The sequence below is a fragment of the Pagrus major genome, chromosome 7 (assembly GCF_040436345.1).
Source record: "Pagrus major chromosome 7, Pma_NU_1.0".
Lineage (NCBI taxonomy): Eukaryota > Metazoa > Chordata > Actinopteri > Spariformes > Sparidae > Pagrus > Pagrus major.
In genome coordinates, this window is record NC_133221.1 from 31523790 (window position 1) to 31541702 (window position 17913).

At 42.0% G+C, this 17913-nt stretch overlaps 1 protein-coding gene across 1 annotated transcript; it reads left to right on the forward strand.

The window, feature by feature from the left end:
* The first annotated feature begins 11327 nt into the window (after positions 1-11327).
* gpr173 (G protein-coupled receptor 173) lies at positions 11328-12646 on the forward strand. The gene is made up of 2 exons (XM_073469697.1): positions 11328-11421; positions 11457-12646. Exons 1-2 carry the CDS (start codon positions 11334-11336, stop codon positions 12644-12646), a joined length of 1278 nt encoding a protein of 425 aa, XP_073325798.1. The 5' UTR covers positions 11328-11333.
* Positions 12647-17913: the final 5267 nt, after the last annotated feature.

The window sequence follows — 17913 nt, forward strand, 5'->3', positions numbered from 1 at the left end:
TGGGAAGACGCAAAGCAGGCTGTACTTCCTAAGGAGACTGCGGTCTTTCAACATCTGCAGCAAACTGCTGTGGATGTTTTACCAGTCTGTGGTTGCCAGTGTCCTCTTTTACACTGTAGTGTGCTGGGGGGGCAGCACATCCAAGAAGGACACATCCAGACTGGATAAACTGATCAGGCGGGCCAGCTCTGTGGTCGGCATGAAGGTCGACCCTCTGGTGACGGTGGCAGAGAGGAGGACACTGGAAAAACTGCTGGATATTATAGACAATACCAGCCACCCTCTGCACACCGTCATCAGCGACCAGCGGAGCCTGTTCAGTGAAAGACTGCTCCTTCCCAAGTGTAGGACCAACAGACTTAAGAACTCCTTTGTCCCTCATGCCATCAGGCTGTACAACTCCTCACTTAGGGGGAAGAAGGAAATAGGAGGAAATAGATAACCGGCAATACTGCAATACTGTGATTTCACTGTGCAATAACTTATTTATCTATTTATCTATTTATTCACATACATACCTGGACACTCTCACTTTCGTGCAATAATTCCTGTACAATAACAAATATACAGTCCTCTACATTTACATTTATTTTATTTTATTTTATTTATCCTATTTTATCTTATTTTATTTTAATCTATTTTTATTGTATTCTATTGTATTTTGTTCTATTCCTATCTTTATTTTCTATTTTTTGCTAAGAGTTTATTTTCTCGTGAACTGTATGCTGCTGGAAATTCAATTTCCCTGAGTGAGCCATCCCAACGGGATCAATAAAGTGAAGTCTAAGTCTAAGTCTAAGTCTCTTCCAACTGTATCTCTAGGAACATTCAGTGCCTTTGCTATCTTTTTGTCTCCTTTTCCTTGTTTGTGCAAGGTAATGATCTCTTCTCTGAACACTTTGGACAATTCTCTTGACTAAGCCATATTTCTAACATGCAATGAAACGTCACCGTCAACAGTCCAGGTATTTGAGGTGTTCTAGCTCAAGCACACCTGATGCAACTAATGAAGCCCTTGATTGGTTGCATCAGGCGTGCTTGAGACCACACCTGATTTGCAAATGTGTGCTCTTATTAGGAATTCTGTTCAGGGGGTTGAATATTTCTGAGACTACAGTAGTCATTGAAAGTAGGATTTAGTGTTGAATTTGGATAAAATCCTTGTAATATTAGTTTTATTTAACTATTTAATTTGTTCTTGTGTAATTTGTTTATTGCAAACACCTGAAAGATTTTAAATTTTGCCAATAAACCTAAAATGCAATGGGGGTTGAATAATTTTGATTGCAACTGTATATATATATATATATATATATATATATATATATATATATATATATATATATATATATACATACATACATACAGCTGCAATCAAAATTATTCTGCAATCAAAATTATTCAGTATATATATATATATATAAATATTCACAAAACACAAAATAAAAATTCACATATGTCACGGTATAAACAAACAGTGGGCCAAACTCTATAAAACTACATTGAAACTGTAGTGGGTTAGTGGGGAACATCTGTCGGAGATGGCCCCCCCGGTGGCCGCCCCTGTCCATGGAGCATTCAGACGCGATTAAAATCACTGGCGATAACAGCAGCGGCAGCAGCAGCAGCCTGTTCTGGATGCTGCGCTCATTCCCGAGACATGCCTCTCTGCTCCGGATCAAGCCGCGCGTCCATCTGCCCGTGACACCGTCGGAGCAGGCATCTCAATTAGGATATCTGCATCCACAGCGTTCTCCCCCATATCCGCCTGTATGTCAGACGCCTTGCCGTTGACGGACTGCGGGACAGAATGAGGATTGGCCTCGGTGTCATCCCGCAGCCCGAACCCGTCTGCTCGGGGCTCTCTGGCCTCCGTACGCCCTTGGATTGTTTCGGCATGCTACAGGATTTCATGAACAACAAACATGAGGTGTCGGCTTGACTGGAACAATGCGAAAGGAAGTGCGGCGGCGGTTCGACAGGGTTTCCGAAAACTACGAGCTTGAGATGCTCCACAGGGCGTCTGCTGGGGTCTGTCAGCTCCACGAAAAGATGAGGTTACACATGTTACTATAGGATACTACCGCCCGAGCGCTGTAATATCAAGAGGAGATACGCGTTGACACCAGACGCACCGAAAAAGCCTTTCTGAACGGTGATGCTGCCGCCGGGACTGGGCTCTACTGGCGACCGGCACGAGCTTCAGTGGAAAACAGGGAGACATGACATGCACAAGAAAAAAGAAGAAACGCAGCTTTGGCTTCTTTAAACCCTTTGTTTTGTAAAGGGAGTCCGCAACAGGCTTTGCCAAACACCTTTGACGAAGATTTGGACCAGTGACACAGTTGTCAGTACACCGCAGGTGCTGCTGTCTGTCTTATTTACCAGCTGTTTCCAGCTAGTATTTTTCCCTGGAAACAGCCAGGTGGATCGCTGTAGCCCGCATTTCATGTAGACTGGAACAAACGGCCTGCCTGTCATAGTGGGGAGGACAAGCAGCCCACAGCAGGTAAGCAGCACAACATCACTACCATTTTGTATTGCCTACAGGTCCCTGGTGTGCTAAATGTCACGCTGCCTGCCTCTGCGTTCCTGCATGTCAGTTATTGAGTGTAATGAGCGCTCGCTGCCGTCTTTCTGGCTGCCTCATGTAGGCCCAGACTATGGCAGCTCACTGGGACTGGTGTTCTTTGTCTGTCTCAGGCTCCACGGGTGATCATCTGACGTGGGGTAGCAATATGCAGAGCACATCCTAATATTTGATGCATGCATCACAGCAGCATACGTTGGTCAGTGTGACGCTGTGTTGTGTTGGTGATAAATAATAGAGGTTTTCTAGCAGCTGCAGGGCCTCTCTCAGCACTGGGACAACCAAGGGATTTAATATCGTTTGTTGTAATGTGCCCCTTAGAGAACATAGCGCCACCTCCTGAAGGAATACAGGCTGTGTGGTGTGTGATTTTAATCCACCCAGACTCCTTCATGCTGCAGCAGCTGGTGGCTCTCCAGTCCTCATCAGACCTTTAGGCTCCATGTGAGGAGGCCTGATGCTGGGCCCCACCGTCAGACACCAGCTCTGTCTACATCTCATCCAGTGAGCTTTGTCGCCTCCTCCCACCGACATCAAGCCAGAGGTATTGGGCTGCTGTTGCTACCCAGTTCCTGACAATGACTCTGCCCTCCGCCGCCAACCAACTTCCAGCTTCGTAAAGCCCCTCCTTCAAGACACACAGCCTCCCTCACAGTTCCCCATAGCTCCCAGCCTGTGGAACTTCAAAAATGACCTGATAAAAACAGGTGATGAGAGTGTCATTGGGTTAGCATAATAAATTTGATCTTGATTTGTCAAACATCTTTACTGTTTTCCATACATCATTCAGCGTTTTGCACATATCCTTTAAAAGAGCACCAGGTGATTTCATCAAGTTTGCTTTTCTCAAATAAAATGTCCTCAAAAGGCTCACCCTCATCGTCTATAACAGCTGATATAACACTGTTCTCAGACTGTAATGACACATATCATCCTAATGATTAATTGAATGATTCATTCAGATGTTTGTCTTACCATGAAAAGGCAATACACCTCTTTATATTTGTAGGCAGAAACGTTTCAGCCTCTCCTGTCATTTAAAAGGTTTGGTTCACCTACATCCACGCTAACAGATGTGTTTGGGCCTGTCTCCACTTCATCTTTTTTCCTGCATGCCAGTGTCTTTTTTCAGTTGTTCGCAATGAGGAGAGATGCGTATGCAGCAGCATGCATCCGCCTGAAGAAAAAGTGTCTTTTTTTTCAAAGTGCTGAGCCTTTTGTTGTGCTGTTGCTCCAAGTACTTGAAAATTAAAATCTGAACTTTATAGAAAGGCGCTGGGGTCCTCACCGTGGCTTTATTTTTTAGGTAACCGATCATATATTAGATTGGGCAGGACTTGTTCTGGCTGTGTCTGTCTATCCTGAGCTTTATCAGACAGACACTCTCATATCAGAGACAGAAAAATCAGATGGTCTGTACACTTAATGTTGCTGGTGAGTGTTGTACTTTAATCACTCTACGCATTGTTAGCTGTGTGGTCATCCCTCTGTTACCATAGTGTTAGCTAATGTCACTCAAAAGCAATATGCAGTTTTTTTCTCTCACTGCACAAGCCTTTAACCCAGCGCTCCCTCATGCACTGCCAGCACTTTTCTGCCAGAAAGAAACATTATGTGGACACGGGCTCTTTTTGCCCCTACACACCAAACCGACATCAAAGAACTAGCTGTGAGAAAGGCCGACTGTTGTGTCATGTCATGTTGCCTCTTTCGGGGCCAAAACGCTGCACTTGAACACACCGTAAAGACCACAACAGGCGATCAAGCTCGTACGTTCTACGCCTGCGTGAAAGGAAATACCTCTCTGCCAGCATTTTTTGACACCACTCTCACTAATACAGCCACTCCTAATAGAGAGTATGTATGATAACAAGTTGGACATGGCACTGGTGAAGAGGCAGGGGAGAAAAATAAGGAGAAACCGCACTAAATGGGTGAAATCAAGGATACTATAGCAACAGACATGGGGATTTCCCATTCTTTTTCTCTTTTTCTGCACTCATCCACTTATCTGAACAGCCAATCTTAAGGCTGTACCGGTGCTCTTAGTTAAATACTAACATCAGCATGCTGACATCAGAATAATGACAATGTTAACATGTTGATGTTTTGCAGGTAGGCTAATATTTACTTTGGTCATCATGCTCACATTTACTAAATTACCCTAGACAATATGTAAGGTGCAATATTTTAGACCTGGCCACCTCCTGAATTCATACTGCACACAAACAAGAGGCAGCATATCACCAGAGTAACTGCTAACTGTAGCTGCTTTTAGGTAGTTGTCCCAGTTAGCCATGCAGCTAGTGGTCCAGACTGGGAGCTGGGAGTGGCATTACAAGAAAGTACGAGACGGCACTAACTAGTTAGCATGCTAACTTCAGTAGACATCTGCAACACAGTACATTGATGTCTTTGACAAAACTCAAAGTTCTTCAATGTCTGTTGATGATTTTAGTGAATTGGTTTTGAATGTGAATGTTGTGTGAATTATGCAGAATGACAGAGGACACTGGATTTGGAAAGCACATTGCTGTACAATACAAATTAAATTGCATTTACTTAAGTACTGGGGGTGGTTATCTCAGACACAGATTTTAAAACCTGGACAAATACAGGTTAAAGTTATCTTGGGGAATAGATACTATTAGAGCAGGGGTCTCAAACTGCTGGTCCCTGGGTCCCCCTCCCCCTCCATTTGGCCTGCAACCTGATGTAAAAGATGTAATACTGTATAATCAGGACCGCAAATTATTATTTTTTTTAGTAGTTTCAAACTCATTTGAACTACACATTCATATTCAATTGAAATTAAAAAGCAATTATATTGCTGTTGTTCATCAAAAATGTGTCTACAGAGCAAAACAGCGATCACTCTCAGCATTTGTCGTCAGCAGATCCATTTTAAATATGTCAGGGAGTAGTTTTATACAGTCAGTGGGAGTATTGAACAGGAAGGAGCTGTTTGATGAAGAAGAGGCAGGTGACAGGCTGCACACCTCCAGCTTCTGTGAGAGGTAACAATTCAACTCCTCTTCCCTCATCAATGTTATCAGGTTCTTTATTATGACTAACTTTAAATCTGACATATTGCCAAACAGGCGCTTCTGCTTTTTGCTTTGACAACAAATCCTCCACCATCATCAGTCAGTCAGCTCTCCTAACTCTCAGTGCTGAGAGTTCAGTGTGACTCCTGTTGTGCTGCGGCTCTGCTGCTGGCCCCGCTGCTGCATGGAGTTTAATTTAGGAGTAGGGAAAACAAAATTTGCAACTGCTAAAAACAAATCATGTAAACATGTATACAAACTGCTGTTTGCATTTTTGTATGATTATGTTAATAATAGATATAAAAAAGCAAAAACAATCTTCTATCTTGTAGTACTTGAACACAGAAGTGGCCCTCCTAAGATGACAACATCAGCAGTGGCCCCAAGCTCATTTGAGTTTGAGACCCCTGCATTAGAGGGAAATCTAGAGGAAATGCTATTGGTTTCATACTAAGGTTTAAGAAAAATCTCTAAAACTGTTTTAGCATACTAAACAGCATGTTGGTTAGGAATTTTAGATGCAGCCAGTAGCTGAGTTTTGGCTAACGGAAGCAAAAATACTAAGATAACATCAACCAAGACAGTGAAATAGGCCAATTTTGTCCAACTAGCTAATTAATTACATGGAGATCTCGATGGAGAAGTTGATGCCTCGTCATTCATGTAGGAGGGTTCAACTGTCCCTGCTATATATATATATATATATATATATATATAGCACTTAATGATCACAGTATAACACCAAGTCAGTTAAACCTCAGGGATATCAATCTGTCCATTTAGTGATTGTGAATCAGTTTCACCTGCTTTGGTGCAAATGAAAGTGACAACGGGTGCAATGGAGAGGCAAAAGCAACCCCCCAAAAGGGAATGGTTTTCATGTGGTGGCCACAGACAATTGCTCTCTCCTTATCCTTCCTGACTGGTTCTTCTCTAGTTCTGTGTTCTGCTAGTGTTCTTGTCACTTCTTGTGCAGCTCCCAGCACAGTCTCAAGAGCATGGAGGAAATACCAGGCGACCGTCTGTTACATGAAGAGAGCTGGACAGGCCCATAGAAGGGCATCAACCCAGCAGCCAGACCGGTATCTGCTCCTTTGTGTGAGGAGGAACAGGAGGAGCACTGCCAGAGACCTACAAAATGACCTCCAGCAGGCTACTTATCCTGGTGCAGTGGGCCGTGGGTTCCTCCTGGTGCAGGACAATGCCGACCTCATGTGGCCACAGTGTGTAGGCAGTTCCTGGATGACGAAGGAATTGATGCCATTGACTGGCCCACTCATTCCCCTGACCTAAATCCAATTGAGCATGTATGGGACATTATGTATCGGGCAACGCCAAGTACCACCGCAGACTGTCCAGGAGCTCACGGATGCCCTGATCCAGGTCTGGCAGGAAATTCCCCAGGACACCATCCAGCAACCCATCAGGAGCATGCCCAGACGTTGTCTGAGTGCATACAGGCACACGGGCCATACACACTGAGTCACATTATGAGTTACCATGATAAAATTCAAACAAGTTGGATCAGCCTGTGATTTCAAATTTGTGAATCAATGAATAAATGGACATTCTAAACTTTAAAAGGAGGTGATATTTTAAGCTTGTAGTACTCCGATGGTTAGAAAATTCCTTGCTGCATAAACTGCACAAAAATGCTCCCGTCAACAGTTTTGAAGCCCCACTCCAGTGTGTTTTGGTATTATTTTGATCTTTCCTGACGATGTCTTATCATTTTTGATAAATAACTTAATTTTGTGCTTAAACTTAAAAAAAAAAAAATTAAGCTGTCACTCAAATGGAATGGACTACAGTAAAATCTGGGACTTTTATGGCATCGGCCAAGCTTGGTTTCTGGTGTTATAATAAAGGTTGCATCTGCTCTAGGCGAGCCAACGCCATATCCTATGCAAGTGGCCTACACTGTAGCATTTATGAGCATATAAACTGTACATGTGCGCTGGTATATCTGCGTTGCCAGCTGACGTTGCCCTTGAAACACACTGACCCCCAGCTGTGTCTCTCGACTAGAGTGAGCAGACAGGTGTCTGCAGGGAAGGCCACAGCTCCATACAAACCCGGCTTGAACAACTTGGTATCAGCATGCGGCCTGTCCACTCTTTCTCGCCCAGAGACTCTCCAGCAGCTGAGAGAGGCTCTGGAGAAGTAGTATAATCCAAGAAGAGCAGCAGCTGTTTGCAGAGTTCAGTATATCTGCTGTGGAAACTACAGGTCACGGTCCCCGATTTTAGCACTGCCACTAAACACCGGAGGAAAAGCCAGAAAATGGGATGCTTCCAAGCGGACCAGTCACATTCCTTGGGGTCTGCGTCGCTGCGACACACAGCTACATTTCTGGGGAGGTGCACGTCAGGCTATGCCATTCTTGACTCTATGAGTGACTCTATTACTTAAGGAATTGTTTCAGTCCATATATATATATGTACACATACACACTATGAATAGAGTATTGGAATAGTCTTTAAATTGGAAAAAAAATTGAACTGTTAATGCAACTATGGTTTTGTCTGAAAAATATATATTTTTCATTGTTTTGTTGTGCGTAACACTGTCTTTTCCACACAAGGTCAGTATTAGCCCGTACAGCTATATGCTACAGTACATACAAATACTGAATAATCAGATAATCATTGAATGGTTCCCTATCACTATTGAATAGCATTTTTGCTTGAAATGCCCTTTCCTAACACACACATACACACACACACAGACACACACACACAGTAAAATTATAACCTCAGACCTCCTCTCAGCCTCTCTGTCCCACTATAACCAGTCCACTTAGTCTGTCTGTCCCAATATAACTAGTTTACTACTCTGTTATTCTGCACAGAACTCAAACATTTAGAGTTGAATAAGTATCTGCATTCACAAATGTGACAAAATTGAAAAAACAAAACAAAAAAAACAGCAGAAGGACATCAAACACCTCACTGAAGGTAGATGTTCCACAGCAATGTAACAAATGCACAAGTCACCACTGGAGGATCCACAGTGAGCATGGTTGCATTTAGCCAAACCCTGCACACAACTAATGGTCATGCAACATCTTGGGTAAACTATGCTGTGGTACAATAATACCTGACAGAATGACTAGCATTATTTTGAAATTAAAGAAAACTGCATATTCATGACCTATTGTTATTATGATTACCATCCTGCTGATGTTTTCCCTGTCCTTTCCCAGTGATGTTAAGAATTGTGAAATTAACTCCCATCAATTCCACAGGAATCCATGGCCCACAGGATTTCTAAAAAAAATGTCAGCCTTGTTATGCAGTAGTTCATTCACATGAGATGCAGCAAAAGCTGCAGCAACTATGATTTAAGTGCACCTGTGTGCCCAAATATGATTTCTATGCTCATATGTAACTCAGGTCTTTTTCTTTTTCACAACAGTTTGAACAGCTAACATCACATAAAATCTTATCTTTTCAGTCCTGATTTGGGCCACATTCACACCTTTCTGTCTGCAGCATTGTGCTTTAACAATAATATACGCATTACTCATAAGCTATTAAGTCAACTAACGACTGCAATGTGCAACCATAAATCAAGCAAGCCAGGCTGATTTGAATACTGGTAAACACTTACCAATCACCATTGAATTAACTTGTTACTATAACAGACATTTTCAATGTCAGTAACAAAACCAACATTTCTCCGATTTCTGATATTTATCATTAATTTCATACCAGTAGCATCTTTTGGTGAAGGCATGGACACTCCTTTCTTCCCTGAGTCTGGCTTTCTTGGCTGAGATGCCAGTGTCCACGCATGCCCATGTTCGCACTTAAAGAAGTTGTTCACTGCAGGAAAGATGGCCCTTACATAAAACAACCAGAATGAATGCACTATACCTGACTAGAAACCAAAACGAATGGCACAGAACAGGAGGGCCAACTCCTCAGGTCAAGACTCTGCTGCGCACTCACATCTGAAGGAGAAAAATCATTCCTTTGAGGACAACAATGTAAACTTCTTGGCCAGAGAAGACAGATGGTTTGAAAGAGGAGTAAAAGAATCCATTTATGTCAAAGTGGAACAACTGTCTTTGAACAGAGGAGGTGGCCTAAGACATTACTTATCACCCACCTACAATGCAGTACTGAGTTCCCTCCCCAGACAGCTTAACAACCATTCACACCTGGACTCACCTAGCCCTAGCAACCCACATGAAGGCCGGTTAAGTCAACGACCGACAAGTGGCCCTAACGACTCTGAAACTCAGAGCTCACACGTCCTTAACAACTCTGTAAGGACACTCCCACACAGAGTTTAAAAGCCTGCAACTCCCCTCCAGTAAGTTAGAACTGAAGAAGCCTCTTGGATGAGAGGTGAAACGTCTTTAAGATCACTTAGAATTATATGTAGTATATATGAGTAGTTTTTTGGTTTAGTCCAGATGCTGATTGCTCAAAATTTGTAGGTTATTCAGTTAATCCCATGACTGGCATAGTAGGGTTTCTGAACGCCTTCATGCTACACAAATTGTAGAACATATATACAGTTTTTTATGTACAATATACATAAATACATAGTGCAACTTTTAAATCTGCATCAGGGTGAATGTAAGCAGCAGCAACAAGATAGTGATGATAACATGGTCGGCATCTTTCTGTCAAAGGTGTGACATCTGGGAAACACTATCCATCAACTTTGACTGTGTGTGAGTACCAAGCAACGATGTTAGTCCATCTCGTGTCATCCAGCTGTAGTCTTGCGCTTTGCTGGCTCAGAACACAGTCTGCCTGTCAAGTGCAACAGCTTGATCGCAGCCTGAGTCCCATTTTGTCCATTTGGATTGGATTGGCTGGATTTGCATGGCTCTTATTTCGACTCTCATCCTCTCTGGGGTGGTCTAAACACTCAGGTTGGATGGTCTAAAGATGCCGTGGGCCGCGATGGTCTCAAAATCCACTGTTTCTAATCCAGAGCACCTGCTTTCTTCTCCAGTGATGATGAGAATGCTGAATGCTGATGTTTCAGCAAATAAGCTGAAAAAATGACAAAAAATCAAAAATGTTGCATAAGTTGGAGGAGCTACCGGGCGCTACATCTTCATGCGCCACAGTTGCCATGGTTCATTCCCAGTTGAGCCTAGAAAAGCACCACTAGTGGTCAGGTAAAGAAGCAGTATTCTTTTTTATTTGATGACTTGATTGATAACGTAAAGTTGTGAATAAATAATGAACGTCCATGCATTTTTATCTCCATCAGATAAATGGCAAATGGCATTGTGATAATACCAGGATTGCCACAGTAAAGCAAGAAAAATCTTGAGTCTGTTTACATAAACACCAACTGACAACATTTAGGGGCCTCAAGGGTTGTCCCATTTCATAGGGGAAGATTTCTTTCCACCTCTGCCGCTTTTACACCAGAGGTAGTTGAACCAAACCAAACAGGTTAGGTGTGAAAGCACCCCTAGATACAAAAATGGTCTCAGAAGCATTTCTTTTGAAGAGCTAGATAGTCACTAAACAGTAACGTTACACAATAAAAGTCATGTGTTTCATTTTTTATCTGGTGCGGTACTACCTAGATGATTGAAAAGACTTTCCACAGACACATCTTACAGAGATCCATGCCAATTCCTAATTCTTTATCTTCTTTGTCCAGGATCAGGAGGTGAGACGACAGTACACCAGCAAAGGGACCCTGCTCGAAATGGGGCGATGTGGATTGAGGTGTTCCTGTTCCTTCTGAACTGCGGAAAGAAAGCAACCACGAGGACGAAGGAACGACCAGCAGACGGAGGAGGTGGTGGAGGAGTGGTGGCTTTGGTGTCTGAAGAACAGGTGGTATGGGTGGGGGGGCATTTGGGATGGCGAATGGAAACGAGAGCAGCGAAGGGCCTGCTGGGCCCATGGCAGCAGTGGTGGCTACCACAGGAGGTATGGTAGCAGAGAGTCCCTCCTCAGCTGTCTCTACCTATATCAAACTGGTGCTGCTAGGGCTGATCATCTGCATCAGCCTGGTTGGCAACCTGGTGGTGTCTCTGCTTGTGCTGAGGGACCGGGCCCTGCACAAGGCACCCTACTACTTCCTGCTGGACCTGTGCCTGGCAGACACTATTCGCTCAGCCATCTGCTTCCCCTTTGTGCTGGTGACTATAAAGAACGGCTCAGCCTGGACCTATAGCGTGCTGAGCTGCAAGGTGGTGGCCTTCATGGCAGTGCTCTTCTGTTTCCATGCAGCCTTCATGTTATTCTGCATCAGCGTTACACGCTACATGGCCATCGCACACCACCGCTTTTACTCAAAGCGCATGACATTCTGGACATGTGTGGCAGTGGTGTGCATGGTGTGGACATTGTCTGTGGCAATGGCTTTCCCACCTGTTTTTGATGTGGGCACCTACAAATTTATTCGTGAGGAGGACCAGTGCATCTTTGAGCATCGCTACTTCAAGGCTAATGATACACTAGGCTTTATGCTAATGCTGGCTGTGCTCATTCTAGCCACACATGTTGTCTACATGAAGTTACTCCTCTTTGAGTACAAGCACCGCAAGATGAAGCCAGTTCAGATGGTGCCTGCCATCAGTCAGAACTGGACCTTCCATGGGCCGGGGGCTACTGGCCAAGCAGCAGCCAACTGGATTGCGGGCTTTGGCAGGGGTCCAATGCCGCCCACTCTGCTGGGAATCCGGCAAAACTTGCACAACCAGAACCGGCGCCTGTTGGGCATGGAGGAGTTCAAAGCGGAGAAGCAGCTTGGCAGGATGTTCTATGTGATCACCCTGCTGTTCCTGGTGCTCTGGTCTCCCTACATAGTGGCTTGCTATTGGAGAGTGTTTGTCAAGGCTTGCACAATACCACACCGGTACCTCTCCACTACTGTGTGGATGAGTTTTGCCCAAGCCGGGGTCAACCCTATTGTCTGTTTCTTCCTTAACAAAGACTTGAAGAAAGGGCTCCTTTCCCACCTACCAGCCTGCTGCAGGACTAAACCTCATCTGCCACGAGAGCCTTATTGTGTCATGTAAGCAGAGATGATGATCTGAACCTGGAAAAAAAAACAAGGGGCAGCCAACAGATGTTCTGTGGGAGTCTTTGCTTGAGTTATTGTGGCTTTTGATCCAATGCAAGCTACTTTTAAGCAGTGGGTGTAAACTAGTGAGTGTAATGGTAACACTGAAATGGTTAGCATGTATTCCCATCGACCAACCATTTTTTATTCACAACAACAGCGTACAAGGAGTCAGATGTTGATAACAAGATGGAAATACTTTCATAGCAAAACATGCAAGTAATAATGCAGTCATTGTGGAAACCAAGCCAGACAAAAAGCCACCAACTTACCAAATTACATATAAGCTGCTTCATAAAGTGGCCAATTCGAAATGTCCTGGATTTACACAAAGGATGTTTGAGTTAGTTTTGCAACAAGAAAAAAGTTCATATAAGGTGAGAGAAGCAACTTTGCTTGTCTAAATTTCAAAATGCGAGATTAGTTAGCAAATCCAGATAATGCTTTTGGTATAGCAACAGTTGAGAGACAAGAGGAAAATGAAGGAGTGATGCAAGATCTGAACTGGGGACGTTGCCATTCATGCTCGACATCTTAACCCATAACTGCTTTTTTTGGTATTTGATTTTTAGCTCTTGACAACATTATTTAAAAAGTATCATTCCAGGTGTCCATCTTCTTATAATTTTGATTTTCTGGCACAACACAAAGACACTCTCTGGCCTGAAAATGGTTTAAAAATCTAAGTCTTTATAAAATTCTTGAACTCGGTAGAGTAAACAAAGGCAGCCTTAAAGAATCAGGTCTGTGGATGTTATGCTGGTGAGACTTTAAGTACCGATCTTAAAGGGGAATTTTGGTAGTTTAAAACCTGGGCCCTATATTTACATGTTTTGGTGAGTTAATGATTCCAACTTCGCAAAAGTTTTGGAATTGGTCCAGTAGATTGCCTCAGTTGGTATCATGACATGACTGCAACATAATCCTTTGGGGCAATTGTCAAAGTTAAGTCCACTGAAAGTGCTTGTTTTTGCAACTGACAGGCTGAGGTTTTTTTATTCTAAGTGTGTCTGTCTATGTGTCTAAGTGTATATTATGGAAATGATTCCTACAGAGACAGACCTCTTTTAAAAATAATAACAACCGTTTATGTTGCAGCCATTGCAACCTTGTCACAGCTGCCGGCTAAGGCGATCTATTGGACCAATTCTAAAATAATTGGTATGAATCATTAACACATCAGTACATGTAAATATAGGGCCTGGGTTTAAAGATAGCGAGATTTACCTTCAATTTTGTGATGAAATATGAATGCTTATATGAATACCCTTCACTGAATGAAGAAAAAAAAACTCTTTGTCTAAAGCGAACACATCAGTGATAGGAACAGAAAGTATGAATATTTTCTTTGTTGACAAGTTATCCCTGTCTAATCCCCCACTATTTGTTGCTCATTGATGTTAACCAAAACAAACTAAGATTCCCTTCAAGTAACTGGAGAAATTCTAATCATACATGTGGGTGCTTTTAATTTTGTGCATCATTTGAAGACAAAAGATAAACCCTCATCAGCCCAGTTAATAGTAAGCAGAGGTTTGTTATAGCCTGCAATTTGAGTCTGAATACAATTAGCAGTTGCTCTTAGAAAGTAACACTTCCCTTACCTTACAAGTAGTGCAAATAAGATCATCCAAATACTGAGAATGTGCTGGAAATCACTTTCCATTGGCTACCTGGTGCACGTAATTCACTCTAGGCCATTTTAAAAGTTTAAAATGGATGCACTATGTAATCACTTGTTGACAGATGATTTCTTTCAAAGCCTCACTTTCTTGTGACATCAGACTGGAGCTTTAGGTAACAGGCTAATAATCACTGTGTGGATCAAGTTTCTGTCAGCAACCAGTCTGATCGCTTAAATTGGCGTTACTGCTGGAAATTTAGCTTTATCCATTTGTAGCGTAATTATACAGAAGCCTTCTTCTTCCCTTTTCAGTTCGACCTCTAAAAATGTCCAAATACAGATATAAAATGTCATTTTTTTTAATGTCTTTAAAAGCAAAATGATAAGGATCAGGATAGACTTTTGTAAGATGAGAGTTATTACTTTATTACTTTTAGTCGACATGTTTGACTTACTATGTCAGGAGTTACTTAGAGGATTTAATAGGACACAAATCCACAGCAACAATTATTGTATCCTGCATCTTGATGAGTGTGAGGTAAACTACGTCCCCATCACGACGTGGAGCCGAGATGGCTGACGCAAAAATTTAAATATTTCTTTCAACCAGCTCATAAGATTATGAGATAAACCTGTAGTCAATATCAACTTGATATTATTTGATCGTACAGTAGAGCCTTGGAGAGTTAAATCATCAGCATTACTACACACAGACTAGTGAAGGTACAACGATGCAGTTGAAGGCACATCAGCTGCTTTACTTTTGCACAAATATAGATGAATCGATTAACTGTGCTTCTTTCTTGTTTCTCTCTGAAAATGAACTGCAACTTGAAGTTGAGTTTAGTGGACGTAAAGGGCAGGGCACAGAGATTGTAATTAGTGAATGTCTGAAAACATGACACAGTCCTTAAGATTGAGGGCAAACAGTGTGTTTGGGGATGCTCTACCGTGGCATATCTGTAACACCCGACAACAGCATGCCACAGAGAATCGCTAATCTTTAAGAATTTTCAGAATTATGGCCTTACTCCATCAAAACGTCCAAACAATGCAACCAAGAGAAGACAAACCTGTGTCTTCTGTCTGCGCTGAAGTCATTCAACAGGATGAAATAGAACACTGTGTACACTAGTGACGTCCGGAAGACTTGTCGCTCTTCCCATCAAAACCTGGAGAACTGTGATCATGGACAGAGAGGACATGGGGAGAAAAGGACAGTCAAACAAAAGTGACTTTTCTACTGCAGAACCTGAGTGAACCCTGCTCTGGATTTCTGTGGGATCGTTTTTCTCAGTTGTTTTCCTCACAGATATCAACCTGAGGAACGAAGGAAAAACAACTGGTCTTTCCATTTTCATTTGTGAGACAAAGCCAGAGAAAAGTGTGGATTCACAGTCGATGCTGGAGAGACCTGACAGTGCTTTTTTAGTTGCCTCAGGCAGATTATCTTTTGTAAATTTAATGTGACCTCTGTACTAGTTAGTATGTATTATATTGACAGCAAACCAACTTTGAAATGCAACTGAAGAGTTCCTGATCATTGCATTTTTACTGTGTGTGTGTGCGCGCGCGCGTGCGTGCGTGTGTGTGTGTTTCTATTTGCAGGTATGAATGTGTGTATGTATGTGTAAGATGGTGGTTACATGGGTGAGACAGTTAAATGAGAGGGAAAATACTGACTAGATACATATTGCATTCTGAAGAGACATCATTCCTGCAAATGCTTCCTCAGTATTTCTAATGTTGACCTTTTTCCTCACACAAAGATCTGAATGTGTTTTCAAACCAATGAAGTTTACTTAAGTCCCTTTTTGTAAACATGTAGTAGATTATCATGAATTGGCCTTTTTTTGTACATATTGAGGGATAATGAAGGTAAAAAGGCTTGAGATAAAGAATCCAGACAGGCCAAAATGTGATTGAATACACTGGCCTCTCTCTGAATGTTTTGTTTAAGAATAAATTGATAAAAAATGAAGTATGCCAAACTACAATTTTCATGATGATAAATAACCAAGAATTGTACATACAAAACACTGCACTTTGACATCAAATCAGCTCCAAATTGCTATTCTCTTTAAAGGATAAAACCAAATTATTCAGCTTGGGTCTTCTCCATCATTCCCATCAGCAATGATTACACTGAGGCTTGTGAACACAGTGGCCTCACAGTCTGAAAGGTCAAGAAACACAAGCAGTCAGATGATCAGACAGGTTGAAAAACCAACCAACAGGTCAGTTGGAACATGAATAGTAAAATTACAACCAATACTTTGTAGGAAAAATAAATCAAGGTTTACAGACACAATACAGTGCCACAGGAATGAGTCCTAAAACCAGGAAATAAGTTAGCATTTTGCTCTTCATGTTCCCTCTTCTCAAAGTCAGTGGGGTTTTTGAATTGGTTTTCAGTTAAATGCCTGAATTAAGGTCTGTGGTTAATACAAGCTTAATGTTTGTAATGTTTTACATAAAACACAGCAGTAAATTCCCTGCATGTGAATTATGAAGCCTTTACGTGTCTAAAAAAAGCCAGTTGCTAACAAGTGTCTAAATGAGTCTACAGGGGCTGTCAGAGACATTAAACATCATCTCCGTGAACACAGAGACTCATCTGTTCACCAGTCTGCCTTTACAGACAGACTCTAGTTGCAAACTATTCTAACTCCAACTTCACAACAACAACTAGTTAAGTGCACAGGAGCCCTAAATGGTTATAGAGAGCCAAAGTCATGTCCCTTCTGGTGGACTCAGTGGGACCTTATATCAGAAAAACTTTGTCACTATTTTCACAGACTTTAATGACTTGGAAAACTATCTTTTAAATTGACAAATATCATATGTGTGATTCGTGACACAGTTCAAACGGGATCTGAAAATTATTTGTTATCCTCCATTCTCTGCCATACAAAGTTTTTCTGAAATAAAAAATGGGGGCCCCATGGGGCAAACCAGAAGGGGCATGACTTTGGCTCTCTATGGGTCTCTTAATTTCCTGTGATAACAACTTCAATTGTATTTGTTTTCTCAAGATCAGAAGTTATTTATGTCATTGTCAAGGAATAGCACATTTTCCCGAGATAACAAGATAATTTATCTCGAGAAATAACGTAATAAGATTCAAAAGGGTGGACCATTACTTACGTTTTGGGAGTGTATACATTTTTAATGAACCATTTGAATGTTTTACCTATTGATTTGATATGAGGATATTTACATTATGGCTACTTCAGGAGATAGACATAACAATAGTATTATTATGTAGTGCTTGTTTCCACACAGACTTTTCAGAGTAGGTTGCCTGAGTGTTCGCTATACCATGTATGTACATCTGTGACGGAAATTATGACAGTGTTAGCAGCTGAAAATCATTTAATCGTCCATTCTGTGTAGAGATAGGGCAGAATGAAACAACATCCTACATACAGTGATCAACTCAAAGCAGACATGTTTCTGTCCAATAGGCTACAACCTCTCGTTGGCTTAGGGAAAAAACTACCCACGTTAGTGGGTGTTTGAATGGTATAGGCTAATCAAATATGTATATAAATAAATAAGATTAAAGTACAGTCTGATTAATTAATTAATCTATTATG